Raw genomic sequence first — 15,142 nt, 5'->3', positions numbered from 1 at the left:
TGTTGGATCTGAAATATTGGCAAACTAAGAGAACAATCCCAAAACTAGAGTTGGGCATGCATGGCCCTTGGGCTGATTTAAGAGGGCACCAAAATCATGTGTAAAGTCAGGTTGGCAGCCACCATGCAAAACTGGGCAGGAAACTGGGCAGGAAGTGTGAAGTGCACTCACATCTATCCCTGCTCTCCTTTTCGCATATTGAATTAAAAGGTGGTGACTAAATATGATCTGAGGCTAAAAAAGTAAGCTCATTTCAGTTTATAAAAGATTTAAGTATAATGATATGAAAGAGAGCAACAGCACATTATACCTAAATTAATCTTGGAGATGGAAGAAATATAAGGATCAGTATATGCAAGTATTTGTTATATGGAAAGCAACATAAAGTGTAAAATAATATCAGTAAAGCAGTGATTGTATGCAATGATTAAAATATACCATCTTATAGAATCATAGAATTGTAGAGTTGGAAGGGGTCCCAAGGGTCATCTAGTCCAACCTCCTGCAATTTAGGAAACTCCACTAAAGCATCCATGACAGATGGCCATCCAATCTCTGCTTAAAAACCTCCAAGGAAGAAGAGTCCGCCGCTTCCCGAGGGAGACCATTCCATGGTCAAACAGCTCTTACTATGAGAAAGTTCTTCCCAATGTCTAGTCAGAATCTCCTTTCTTGGAACTTGAATCCATTGATTCTAGTCCTACCCTCCAGGGCAGGAGAAAGCAAGGTTCTGTTCCCAGCCGATGCTTGTGTCAGTGGAGCACATATAAGGGTGCCCCGTTCCGTCCTGTTATATGCCGCCCTGCCCCCATTCTGCCCTCTTTCAGGTCCAAAAGGACCTGTATGTCGGAGATTGCACATGAGTTGGACACGCCTAAAATAGTCACCACCTGTATTGCAAAATGAAATAAAAACATTTTACAAACGTCCTGTTGCAAACATCCTGTTGCAAACATCCTGTCTTTGCATAATTCACCATAAGAGCGTTCAAGGTATCAGGAATGAAAGGAAAATACATTGTCACACTTCCATATGAGAGAAATGTAATACATAATAATCAAGAAAACAAATTTATTGAGTGGTGCCCACCTCTAACTTTGCTTTGACAAGTGATTGTCAGAAAAACTGTCCATTTATGCTGGTTGGCTGTTCAATAGTTATCTATATTCTGGAGGAAGTTTCTGCTCATTCCAGTTTAGTCCAACAGAAGAATCAAATAGCAAGCCAGCCCTGTCTCCTCCTGGTGGGGAGGAGTAACTCTAAAGAGTTTCTGAATGTCATCCCCAAAACAGGATATTTATGGTAAGGAAATGTCTGTTTTTCTTTCCTTAGAATTCTCCAAAGAAAGGCAAGGTAGACACCTTTGTTATAAACCCAAAGTGTGTTAGTCTTGGTGAACTTTTTGGGCAGACAAATCCTAATACAATGGAGTGGTCAGATGGTCTGTTATCATCAGCAGTTCGAGCGTTTGCTAAACTTTCAACAAAAAAACCTAAAAAGAAAGACATAAGCACTACAAGATCAGAAATGCAGGACTTGTACACTGTGAGTTTAGCATTTTAGTAACTCTAATTATGTCACTGTTTTATTGCTTTACTTGAACTTTTGTTTCAGGTAGGTAGCCGTGTTGGTCTGACGCAGTCAAAATATATAAAAAATAAAAAAAATTGTCCAGTAGCTCCTTAGAGACCAACTAAGTTTGTTCTTGGTATAAGCTTTTGTGTGCATGCACACTTCTTCACACTTTTGCACTTTCCCCCTGTAACCCCTATCATAATCTCCACCATCATCCAAGAGAACATTTGAAAACTCATGGAAACTCTGGAGTCAACTTTCTATGTTTAATTGTGATTTGGCTGAGGTTTAAGAGACTGAATGTATATCTCAGGTTGAAACTGCCTTTCATGGCACCGAAGGCTTTTTGTTTTTGTAATTAAAAAAGTTTCTTGCTACCCTAATTCTTTAGGAAGAAAGCTTTCTAATCCTGTATTTAACTTGCCTAACTTCCTTTATCAACTGATCTGCAGTGTAATGAGTTTTATTTCTATTTTTCTAGCTGAATACAGTGAATCTTGCTGATGCATCCCTAAAAAATGAAGCACTGCAGTCAAGAGAAAATATTCACTGTCAGTATAAGTACTGTAATGATAAGTATGACAGACAGTTCTTCTCTCTTTCCACAGTGATGGGTCCAAATTATGCAGCATCTTGATATTTGAGTAATTATTACTTCCACAGTCCTACTGAAAACTGCCCTGAGCCATGTTTGAATCTTTTGTTCATAATATTATTCATAAGTCTATTGATTTCAAAATATTTATTTCTCGTTGTTTCATTACTGTATTGTATCCAAGCATCTAGCATGCAGTATGAAATCCCTCGCATGTTAAACTAGACGGCCAACCCCACCAGGCCTCCTCTCCCTCAGCTGTCATCTGAGGGCAGCTATTCCCTCAGACTGCCTCACTGGGGGGAGATAGGAAGCAGGGCAGGCACCTCCTGCACCTGAATTGTTTCAGCTGGCTATTATAGAAACAGCTGTTTTGTATTTTTTGCTGTAAACTGCCCTGAGATCTTTGGATGAAGGGTGGTATACAAATTCAATAAATAAAAATAATAGTAAAGGTAAAGGGACCCCTGACCATTAGGTCCAGTCGTGACTGACTCTGGGGTTGCGGCGCTCATCTCACTTTACTGGCCGAGGGAGCTGGCGTACAGCTTCTGGGTCATGTGGCCAGCATGACTAAGCCGCTTCTGGCGAACCAGAGCAGTGCACGGAAACGCCGTTTACCTTCCCACCGGAGCAGTACCTATTTATCTACTTGTACCGGTGTGCTTTCGAACTGCTAGGTTGGCAGGAGCAGGGACTGCGCAACAGGAGCTCACCCCGTCACGGGGATTCACACCGCCGACCTTCTGATTGGCAAGTCCTTGGATTCTGTGGTTTAACCCATAGCGCCACCTGCGTCCCTTTAAAAGAAAAAAGAAAAAGTAGAAGATAATAATTATAGTGTGTGTGCAATTAAGAAAGGGAACATAGAGTCACCGCTAATAAAGAGGGGAGGAGAAAACTATCAAACAAGCTCCCCATGGACTGCCCGCCCCAATGAATTACTGAGAAAGAAAAATAGTGTTCCTGCCAAACAGCAACCTCTCCTCGGTCCCTGGACAAGAACCACCGAAAGAAGAGACTCCTATAGGCACAACTGAGGCCTAGCTTCCCTCACAGCTTGTTTTAATTGGGGGGGGGGGATTCATTGTGTTGCTCTAAAGGGTACTATGCTCTAAAAGGGTACTATGACACCTGCCATCAGCAGCAAATGACATTCACACACACACCTCATAGGGTATAACATACCCTCCAACATTTCTGTGATTAAAATAGAGACGCCTTAGGAAAAGCAAGACATTCTGGGATCAAAGCAGAAACTGGGACAGCTTCTGTAAATCTGAGACTGTCCCTGGAAAGTAGGGACACTTTGAGAGTCTGGTATAATAGAGGCAACAGTCTCACTTAATCTGGTTTGTGTGACGTTGCTGCCTCCAGAGAATGTGGAGGACCTAAGAAAAAATGGCTGACCGCTGTACAATGTCCACCCATCCTTCTCTTACCTCTACCCCCTCCAGGGACCAAAATAAAAAGGGGGAAGCACGGGAACAATTGCTTTCCTTGAATTCCCTCACACGTCCTCATCCTGAAGAAAATTTAAGCAGGGGAAAGGACAGGGCACACAGAAAACGTTGACACCTGGGGGGCACACCCCATTTTAAGAGAAAGTGGTATACTAGGAAACTAACAAACAAAAACCAGCAACACTCACAGTCTCATTAACATAGCTGTCAACGTTTCCTTTTTTAAGGGAAATTCCCTTATTCCGAATAGGATTCCTCTCAAGAAAAGGGAAAAGTTGACAGCTATGCTCATTAACCATTATCAAACTCACAGTCTCATTAATCATGTAGCTAAGATTTTTTTCACCGGAGATGGGGAAAGACCCAACCTATCCTGACTGAGGCAGGGAAGATCTGGAGGGTAGGATGACCCTTTCCTCTGGAGAAGGAGACAAAGCTTCAAGACCCTGCCTGTCACATCCAGAGGAAGGACATCATCCTATATGCAAAATGTCCTCCAAAGCAATCAGGTTAATAAGCAATTGGGTGAAATAAAGAGAAAGTAATACAGTATATGATAAAATAATAAAAACTGGTATATAAGTTTTTTTTTCTCCTCCAGTTTGATATTCAGCACAAAGAAAAATTATTAGGAGGTTTAAGATATATCTTCCTAAAATAACATGATCATTTTCAAAGATTTTAGCTTTATTTTTTAATTCTTGTTGCTTATAAATGTTACTAGCAAATTCTGACGTTCTTATTTGTTTATTCTTTTGTAGGTGAAAGTATTAATGACTGGCAATGGATTATCTTGGATGGGCCAGTAGACCCAGGTTGGATAGAAAATTTAAATTCTGTGCTAGATGACTCCAGAGTGCTATGCCTTCCTAATAGTGAAAGAATCTACTTATCACCAGCAATCAGAATGATATTTGAAGTGGACAGCCTCTCTCAGGCCAGCCCTGCTACTGTTAGTAGATGTGCTATGGTTTACGTGGTAGGTTTCTTAAATAACGTTTTTACTCATATGATATTTCATGCTTTCTTTTAACGTTCTCAGCAAAGATGGAAAGTGAAATAAGTGAAGTTGTCCTGAAGGCAATTAGCAGAGACAGGAGGGGTAGTCACTGCTCACGGCACCATTTGCAGACTGGAAGTGCACGAATTATTCTAGGCTACCATCATTTAGAGTATCGAAAAATTTTACCTCTTTGTCATGACTGTAACACATATGTAGCCAATCTATGGGTGGGTAGTTGAATTCCCCTATTATTATAACATGTATTTTGGATACTTCCTTGATTTCATTCTTCATCTCAATATTTCCCTGAGCATTTTGATCAGGGGGACGATAACACAATAGACCTGCTATTTCTTTTAATGCCCTGGTTAAATAATTGCTTTGATTTCTCTCAAGGTCATAGATTCCCCACTTGGAATCCCCATTGGGTATAATATGCTTCTTTTAAATCTATGGGGGGCACCCAGGGAGAGGAAGTTTAATTGTGCAGACAAAAATTATTCAGCTAACGGAACTACTTTGTCTGATGCAGCCCTGAGTAGCAAATTGCTGGAACAATGTATGTTCTGTATTAAACATTTTATGTTTTGTTCATTTAGTATTTTCTTGTATTTTTCTCTTTTTTGCCTGTTTTTCAATATTTTATTGAAAACTTTTGAATTATGAAGAAATAAAGTGATATAAAGAAAAAGAAGAAAAAGAAAAGGTACAAAAATGTTAGCATTTTCTTCTTGTACAAGTTGAAAAACTTAAAGAGTAAGCATTTTAAAAACGAGCATCCTTTGCCAATGCCAACCTAAGATACCATCCTTAATGGAAGCAGTTTCAAACATTGCAACTTTCTACATGGACATCTGTTCCTATGTAGAAAATCTGTATAGCACATTTTCCCCAAGACATAGAACAGATAGCTGATCTGTATCATAGTAGGAAAACGTATGTGCATGTTTCATATTTCACAAGCAGGATCTAGACATAAAGAACATAAATATGCAGAAGCAATGTAGAAGCAATTCTGAAAATCTGTTAATTTGTTTTCTTGTAGGATCCAGTTGATCTGGGATGGGAACCATATGTCAGTACATGGTTAGAAGGCTTTTCTGAAGTATTGGCACAAAATGATATTGAGTACTTATCAAGTTTGTTTCACTCAAGTGTAAAAAAGGGGATGAACTTTCTGAATGAACGTAAGAAAATGCAAGCATTCCCTATACATCAGATGGGGATTGTAATGAATATCTGCAGAATTCTTGATTCATTTCTTCAAATAATGATGCAAAAGGATACATTACAACCACGTAAGTGAATGCATTACAAGTCCAATTTTTAGTGATATGATAAATGTGTAAGAAGTGTAATAGAAAGTGTTCTGGGTGTCTTTCTGTAATTCTTGCTTTTCAGCATGTGGTCTGTGGGACCACTGATATCTCTTTGCCCTTAATATCAAAGACATTTGGAAAAACCTCGTTCCTCCAACACAAAATATTGAGGCATTGATGGGTCAAATAATTTTAGAGACACGTCCAACTTGCACACTACAGAAAACAATTAGTACTTGGTGTGAATATTTGTAGCTCAGCAATGGTTTAGGATGAGCTGGTTTAGGCTCCAAGGGGAAATATTCTTGTAATTAAAGTGTAAAGTCAATTGTATAGGAAATTATGATTTTTTTGGAAGGCAGCTATGCTAACCACTATACCACCAACGCAAGGAAATTATGATTTTTTTGAAGCTATAGTTTTATATTGGACTTCTTTCTGAATGGGCCAAATGCGTAATGTGATTTGTTATATTAAAGCCGAAAGAAGAATACGAAGCTCAATTACTTTGCCACCAACAATGATGAAAGCATCCCGTAGGATATCAGATGTAGGCAGCGAAATAGTCCCATCTGTGTTGAAGAAAAGGTGAGTGAGCCTTGTGTGCACTTGCTAGATTATCAAAATGCGATGAAATCCTTGTTTTTTTAAACTATATCTTCAAAAGACAGATACGAAACACTGGATCTAACTACTGAATTTATTTTTATGCATGATGCATCATACCGTATTTTTTGCTCTATAAGTCTCACCTTTTCCCTCCTAAAAAGTAAGGGGAAATGTGTGTGCGTCTTATGGAGCAAATGCAGGCTGCGCAGCTATCACAGAAGCCAGAACAGCAAGAGGGATTGCTGCTTTCACTGCGCAGCGATCCCTCTTGCTGTTCTGGCTTCTGAGATTCATTTTTTTTCTTGTTTTCCTCCTCCAAAAATTAGGTGCGTCTTGTGGTCTGGTGCGTCTTATAGAGCGAAAAATACAGCAACTGTTTAGTGTGGCAGGACCTACACTTTGGAATGCCTTGCCTATTGCTATCAAGCAGGCACCTTCACTGTATTCTTTTTGGTGACTGCTAAAAGCATTCTTGTTTAGACAAGCCTACCCAGATGTTTATAAAGTTGATGTTGTTTATAAAGTTAATTTGTTTTCTTCTGTTGTTGTTTTAACTATACTACTTTTGTATCCTGACCCTCCACAAAGGAGCACAGAGCATTGCTAGTTACTAAATCAAATATTGTGCTTATTATTATTATTATTATTATTATTATGGTTTTTTCCCCTCATTACTTTCAGGCCAGAGCAGATATGGTTTTGGGAGAAGCAACCTAATAATATGATGCTAATTTTGGGGAAACTCTATATATTTGCATTTACCTGGGCTGTTGGAGGAATTTTAAAACGAGAGGAAGAACATGAGGGTGAGACTCTAATTGGTATATACACCAGCCACGATGATCTTGTGACTGTAACCCAAGACTTCAATTACCTCGTTCGTGAGATATTTGAAAGACAACCACCAGCTAGTAAGCTTTTCTGTTTTTACAATATACTAATCAGATAGAATACATTCTAAATTTATTCAGTTCAGCTTTAAAGACTAATGGAATAGTGGAATTGGAGCAAGACCACTGTGGTGAAGCTGCAGTTATAACCCCACTTACATTTAAGTACATGGTTGGGATTACAGTGGTACCTCGGGTTACATACGCTTCAGGTTACAGACTCCGCTAACCCATAAATAGTGCTTCAGGTTAAGAACTTTGCTTCAGGATGAGAACAGAAATTTTGCTCCGGCGGCACGGCAGCAGCAGCAGCAGGAGGCCCCATTAGCTAATGTGGTGCTTCAGGTTAAGAACAGTTTCAGGTTAAGTACGGACCTCCAGAACGAATTAAGTACTTAACCCGAGGTACCACTGTGAAGCCTAAGATTCACATTTGAACAATTATCATCATCTCCTGCTAATGCATCTTTAGAGTTACTGTGCATTACTGCTCTTTGATTCAGTATAAATGGATCATCTATACACTGTGCTAAAGGTGTCTTTGCCACCATAGCAGAGAACACTGTCTGATATGTGGAGGTGGACTATTAGTAATGCAATTAACATCTAGTCTACCTGGACAATGCTGGAATACTTCTAGCATTAATGCCATGTGGTTGAACACATGAAACAGCTGTATCCCAAGTCAGCCTATTGTTCCATTTAGCCCAATATTGTCAACACTAAGTGGCAACAGCTTCTTCCCTTGCCCTTCTACTGGAGAACCTTTGGCAGGCACCCAGGGTTTCTCTGGGAGGAAGGGTGAGGTAGAAATTTAAATTTTTTAGTAAAAAAATGAACAATAATCAATAAATTTAATAAAGAACTAAATTAGCTGGAGATGTTGGTAACTGCTCCTGGGAACATCTACATGCAAAACTCTGCAGATTAACTAGTTTAAACATGACTGAATAACTGTGTTTGAAACCTGAATGCATCTTACCTGTTAATGCTCATAGAACTGTTTACCCAACTAACATTTCATTTTGTGGCAATTCTATGACACAACTATATCAGCTATATGTTTCACAGCAGATACAACACTTTAATTTGTTTGTAACATATTGCTCCCCTCACTGACTTTCAGATATTCAGTTTCCATCTGACAACAAAACTGTTTTTGATTATTTTGTGGATTTACGAACGGGAGAATTTGAACCATGGGCAAATTTAGTTCCTAGCACACAGTTTCTTATTCAGAAGGGTAAGAATGTTGTTGTTGTATTTTAGTATAATGTTCCTGAAAGAATCATTTTGTTTAGTAAAATTTAAGGCTCAGATATGCACTAAAATTGTGGAGTATTTTTTCATTGTAAGACACATTGTACATACAGGGGAGCAGTATATATATGTTTAAATCAAATAAACACCTGAGTATATTACCCATAGAATATTTATTGAAAAATTGGTTACCTCAATACATTTCTCTAATGGTAAAATTATCTCCATGAATCAAGAGTTTACTATAAACTCTTGCTATAAAGTTCTTAATGGTTCTATTCATAGGTGCCAACTTGAACAAAATATTGGGGGGACCCACCTGCCCCCTTACTTCTCTCTCTCCCCACACGTCTGTAGAGCACACCTTCTTCTGACATGCACAACTGGGTGCAGGCCTCCCTTCTCACCTCTCGCCACCCTCCACCTGCACGCAATGCCCGCTAGGGGGGAGGTAGTTGCCCGAGGGAGGGAGATGCCAACTTGGAGAAAATATTGTGGAGGGGGCCTAAATATTTTGGGGGGGTAGAAAGGACCAGGGCTCCATAGAGTTGGCACCTATGGTCCTGTTACAAAATGTTCCATATGCTTTTGCCCAATTCAATTCATAACACTACATATATGAACAGAGGGCTCCAAGTGGATTGTGCTGTGTGCTCTGCAGCCTGGATCCCAATCTACCTTTCGATCACTGCTGATTTAGACAATCAAATTCATATTTCTTAAATTTAAGATAACAAGACAATATTTCAGATAATTGAAATAAATGTTTTTGTTTTATTTTAAAATTAGAAACTGCAGGTAGGTCAAATCCTGATAAAGCAGAAAAAGACGAAGAAAAGAAATGTGAGCTTTCTACATTTATTCCCAACATTGATACAATTCGGCACCATTTCCTAATGAGCCTTCTTTTACTGAATAAACAGCCAGTATTAATAATAGGTAAGATTCTCAAGTACTGTAAAACAGAAGAAGTATTGTTGAATGCCACCCCAATCTCTAAGCAGTGCAAGATTCCATTGGTCCCAGCGTTCTTGTTTCCTTTTGGAGATGAGGCATAGCCTGATGTGTTAGATCAATGACAATTTGAGACAGCCCTACGCTTGTCATGGAGGCCATGAAGTCCTGACCTGATTTGAATTGTTATATATTTTCAGATTATCATGAAATGCTAAGATACTTATAGAATATTCATATTTAACATACTTTCTAAAACATTTTTTTTTTAAAAATCACTGGTCCTCACATGTTCATAAAGGGTGTTAGATTACTGTTGTTTCAGCCTGTCTGCAGTAGACCAATTACCAATTACCAGTGGCAGATTTGGGGCTCTCAAATTAAAATTCTGTGTGTGTCCCCCCTCTCACATTTTGTTCTCCAGCATTGTTGTGGCGCCCCCTGTGGCGCAGTACCCAGTGCTGCTGAACCAGTTGTGCTACTCCAAAACCTCCTCTGCAGTTAATTTCTGGGCTAATCAAGTCTTTTAATTTTAAACCTTAAACTGGCATGGATTTCCATATCTCTTGGAGTGAATCTGCTTCTCCATACCCTTCACTTACTGAGGCCCTTGGTGTATTCCACCCTGCCTTCCTCCAAAAGTTCAGGGCAGTGTAGGGTTCTCTCTCCCCACAGTCAATTTGAAATGAATTTTATAGCTGAGTAGAGTTTTCAACCTGGGTCTCCCTGCTTGTAGTCATTCCTCAGGTGGCAATAAGATCACCTTCTTTGTTTTTTCAGGCAGTTCCTGAATGCTGTTTATTGTGAGTGATCGGTATCCTCTGCTGTTTCCGTGATTTTGTTGCTGTTTATGTAAATGTTTAATAGTGATTTTTATCTTTTTGTTGCCTTGAGCACGTCCATGGAAAAAGCTATGGACAAATAAATAAAACAACCTATTTGTTATATTTAGGAGACCCTGGTAGTGGAAAAACTACCATGATGGAGAGCATGCTTCAAAAACTTCAGAGACAAGGTGGATTAAGTATAAAAATGGGAACTCTTTTAGGAGATGTCTTTTATTACAGAGAAACAACAAGAACCAGGTAAGATCTGAAGTTTAAAATGGCTATCAGGTGTCCTCGTTCGTACAGGACAAGCCTCTTTTGAACTGTCAGTATCCTTACTTGCCCTCTAAAATACTGATATTCTGAACGCAATGTGCTGCATACATTTTGTGTATATTTTAAAGTTCTATTAAGTTGCTGGAGCCCAAAGAACAGGCTGGCTGGCTTTGTAGTGGTAGCAGCAACTCAGCATTTTGTCAGGGCCGGGGGAGGAGGAAGAATGCAAGAGGTGGAGTGGGCCACCAGCTTTCAGCACATGTGGGCACAGCTATTTTCTTTTTCTTTAGATTGTATTCTGGAGGGATAGATAGGTGGTAGGCACATAAACACCTGCTCCACACATGACCTTTCATGTGAGAAACTTGCTAAAACTTTTATTTTTCCCATAACCACTTATTTCTCAAATACACAGGGCAAGAAATCAGGATTTTAAAGGTGCCACAGAGAGCCTCAGTAAAGGGGGGGAGTTTAATGCTGGGGCTGTCTCTCTCCTGCACTCTGATAGCATACATTTTTAATCTGGCGAGAAGGAAAGGGCGCAAACAAGAGAAAATGTTTGTTCAGTCATGCTAACTTGGTAATACCTCTAGGATCAGATTGGATAGCGCAAGATGAAAAAAGTGGGGTGGGATTTTTTGTGTAGTAGGGGAATGAGCTGTGTTCTGGTTATGCCATTTGCTCTGGAAACTTCCCCTCCCTTTCTAATTGTAAGGTTGTGGGGCCAGCCAGACTGATACAGTTGTGCCATCTGTGGTGAGAGAATTATATTCCCCACAACATGAAGACACTTTCTTTTACAGTGGTACCTCAGGTTACATACGCTTCAGGTTACATACGCTTCAGGTTACAGACTCCTCTAACCCAGAAATAGTACCTCGGGTTAAGAACTTTGCTTCAGGATGAGAACAGAAACTGTGCTCCGGTGGTACGGTGGCAGCAGGAGGCCCCATTAGCTAAAGTGGTGCTTCATGTTAAGAACAGTTTCAGGTTAAGAACGGACCTCCGGAACAAATTAAGTACTTAACCCAAGGTACCACTGTATTAGCACCTTACTTTAGGACTTCACTTACCTTTTCTTCCCTCTGCAGCTCCTGTGCCTCTCCCCACCACCATAGAAGTCTGCTCTGGAGCAGATTTGAGAGCAAAGGAGCTATAGGGAGGAAAAGAGGAAGGCAAAGTTCCATCTTCTCAATTTGTGTGGCATATCTTTCCCATTAGAAATAACCGGTTAAGATTTGTTTTGTAGTACTGTGCCAGTACTGATTAGAATTTACACCTTGCATTTTTCATTTGTGTGGGTGTGTGTTCTTTTACCTAGCTTGATGAGATCTGGACTTCGTTCTTCTGGGAGAACACCACACGCTTCACCTAAAGAGATATGTATGATGACATTGATTGTTACATAAATTAAGAAAAATATTCAGGTTCAGATTTTTTGTTTTTAAAGATATCATGCTGCACCTTCAATAATGTTTGGAGCAAATGGCACAATTTAATAAGGCAATGAAATTGCTTGTGGTGCAGAAGTAAAATAGGCTGTATTGATGACATTCCCTTAGTGATTGGTTGCCATACTGCTCCTAAAATAGGGACAGATTTAAGGCTCGTTCACACTTCTACCTGTTCTATCCTTTCTAGGCACGGGTCTGAGCAGTTTTGCCTTTTCCCTGCCACTTTCCCCCAGAAAAATCACACTTTAGCAATAATTGGAACAAATGACAATGCTGAAACCCCAATTGCCATTTGTTTCGATTCAGCCTTAAAGACTGGGCTCCCAGGGGAAAGTGGTGGAGCAAACAGAGATCTGGATAAGCTCTAGAAAGACCAAGGGACCTCCAAGCAGATAACGCTTGCAAGAGTGTTTCAATCCCCTGCTAGCTTAGTTTATGTAACACAGCAAGGAAAGCTGCTTGGTTTCTGCTCAGACCAGGTAATGGAATTGATGGAGAGTTGGGGAGAACTGTACGCATTTGTTGTTTATCTGAAAGATACTTTTATTGAGTACATTTTAGTTCCTGGGGCGTCGTATCCAATGTAATGAGTGTTCACCTTGTCGGGAGACACTAGACAGCAGCAAAGACTTGTGGGAAGTAGGCTGGACTCCCTCAGTTTTTCCTCCTGTCTAGACGCAGACAGTACGTTCCTCCCAACTCTCCTGACTCAGCTAGGTTTTTTACTAGTTTCTGAACCTCCGATTTCCCTTATTGTCATTTTAGTTTTACAGTTGTTTGTTTGTCTGTGCATTGTGGATTTTCCACAAAAAAACTTTCTGTTGCTCTTTATGTTTGGTCCTTCCACTTATTTGCTCCCCCAGCCCTTCCAAAAAAGCATCTTACTTCCATAATTTTACCTCAGTCCCAGACTCACAATACAGAGCAGGCCTCAGCTCCTAAAAGTGCTTCCTTCCACTCAGTCGAATGGCAAGATTATACCGTTACCTGTTGGTGAGGCCCAGGTTGACGCTTTATCAGATTCTGAGCCATAATTTATAGGTTTTACTGAGGAACAGGGACAAGAGCATCATGATCCTTCTCCAGCTGCTCAAGGTGCTCTACCCCCCATTTCTCAAACCTTTCCAGCCTCATTGATTGAGCAGTTGAAGTAAGCTAAGGAGAAGAGGCTAAGGTTTCCTCTTCCATCCTCTCCATCCTCTTTGCTAGAAACAGAAGTTGATGATAATTGGAGTGATGGTTCTGTTCAAGACGAATCATTTGCACCAGCTTGTATCACACAGAGAAGCTTCCAGAACCTTCTTGAATCAATTAGCATAGAAAAGATTTCTACACTTTAAACCAATACTTTCTGTACCAAAAAATGCAAAACTGACACTCCCATCCCATTGAGAGCCCAGCATTATTTGGGTCAGAGCCCTAAGAATAATCTTAGCTCTAATTTCTTTTAATTTCTCATCCAATAATTGCTGTAAGATGCCAACAGTCAATGGAATGTTTTTTGCCATATTGAATGTTCTTGGTCTTATTAGCAATTCAATCTGTACCTTAAAATATTCAATCCCCCATCTCCACTTTAAGATCTTCACAGCATAATCTATTATCAAAGCACATTCCTTTCCCACGAAGTCAGTATGAAGTAGTAAAATTACTTTCAGTTCCAGTGCAACATTTCCAGTAGGAAAACGGAGAATTAAAAATAAAGCATTCAGAGAATGGCCCTTGACCATTTTAAACTTTCTTGGTTCAAAGAATTAGAGTGTATTTTTAGTTCAGCTTTTTATGATTGGCTCTCCAAGAGTCAGAAAGTAGCTCACTCACCAGAAGTAAATTTTTACAGGCAGACAGAGAAACCTTCAAATTTGTGAATTACAGTGGTACCTGTACAGACACTTCAGGTTACAGACTCTGCTAACCCAGAAATAGTACCTCGGGTTAATAACTTTGCTTCAGGATGAGAGCAGAAATTGTGCTCCGGCAGCACGGCGGCAGCAGGAGGCCCCATTAGCTAAAGTGGTGTCTCAGGTTAAGAACAGTTTCAGGTTAAGAACGGAGCTCCAGAATGAATTAAGTTATTAACCCGAGGTACCACTGTATATCTGTCTCAGGTATAGTTGAAGATAGTTAGAGAAAGGGAGGTTTTGCCCATTAGAACTCTTACGTGGCTTTTGGACACAATATTGGTTTCTCTGCTCTTAGTCACTCACCTTTGCCAGTGTTCTGAGGTGCTGATAGCTTCTTAGTCTCCCAACGTAGGCAACAGCTTTTGCAGAGCATCAGAGGTTAAATATCCTGTTCACTCTTATCATATCCAAGTTCACTCAATTCAATAGCCAAGATTTATGGCCTGGCTATCATCAATCACCTCATAATCATCTGTGTTGGCAAGCTGCTGACGGAAGACGATCAGTCCACCAATTTCCTCCATCAGAAGTACAGAGAATTAAAACTTTCAGATGATAACTGTTTCAGTTTACATACTGATTTGGAAAGTGCAGATTTGGCAGGTTCAAATTAAAATACGAGCTGAACAAATCCTTCCCACATCCCTAGCTGTAAAGGTCTTTAAAGAACAAAAGTAGCATTTATATTTTGACTAAAAATTAATTGGAGGAAAGTTTGCAGGGGCAGATATTATGGTAGGAGGGCTTACCATTCAACAATGTGCTGGCCCCGGGGGTAAGGTACCGTGGGCGTAAGCAGAGTCCACACGAAGAGGGGTGAGGTCCGAGGCGGAGAGCCGGGCGGAGAACAGGAACGCTGGAACAGGAAGCCAAGCAGGGAACAGGAACACCGGATGGTCAGGAACAGGAGGCCGAGCAGGGAACAGGAGCACCGGATGGTCAGGAACAGGAGGCCGAGCAGGGAACAGGAGCACCGGATGGTCAGGAACAGGAGGCCGAGCAGGGATCAGGAA

The 15,142-nt window shown here is 40.3% G+C and overlaps 1 protein-coding gene across 10 annotated transcripts in view; it reads left to right on the top strand.

Moving 5' to 3' along the window:
- The window catches only part of DNAH14 (dynein axonemal heavy chain 14), a 132,102-nt gene that overhangs the window by 54,903 nt on the left and 62,057 nt on the right, over positions 1 to 15,142 (top strand). For all 10 annotated transcript variants that reach the window (XR_014562721.1, XR_014562722.1, XR_014562723.1 and 7 more), the window contains 10 exons: positions 1,333 to 1,545; positions 2,057 to 2,126; positions 4,395 to 4,612; positions 5,682 to 5,934; positions 6,435 to 6,543; positions 7,246 to 7,475; positions 8,581 to 8,697; positions 9,504 to 9,653; positions 10,621 to 10,753; positions 12,093 to 12,154. Coding sequence is in view for 6 of the 10 variants with exons in the window: in XM_083732930.1 (XP_083589056.1) it covers positions 1,333 to 1,545; positions 2,057 to 2,126; positions 4,395 to 4,612; positions 5,682 to 5,934; positions 6,435 to 6,543; positions 7,246 to 7,475; positions 8,581 to 8,697; positions 9,504 to 9,653; positions 10,621 to 10,753; positions 12,093 to 12,154 (1,555 nt within the window). In the remaining 4 variants the exon portion in view is untranslated. The remainder of the gene's footprint in view (positions 1 to 1,332; positions 1,546 to 2,056; positions 2,127 to 4,394; positions 4,613 to 5,681; positions 5,935 to 6,434; positions 6,544 to 7,245; positions 7,476 to 8,580; positions 8,698 to 9,503; positions 9,654 to 10,620; positions 10,754 to 12,092; positions 12,155 to 15,142) is intronic.

The sequence above is a fragment of the Podarcis gaigeae genome, assembly GCF_964106915.1.
Source record: "Podarcis gaigeae genome assembly, chromosome: 3".
In the NCBI taxonomy this organism is placed as follows: domain Eukaryota; kingdom Metazoa; phylum Chordata; class Lepidosauria; order Squamata; family Lacertidae; genus Podarcis; species Podarcis gaigeae.
The sequence above is the reverse complement of the archived record's forward strand: the minus strand, read 5'-3'. Positions and strand labels throughout refer to the sequence as shown.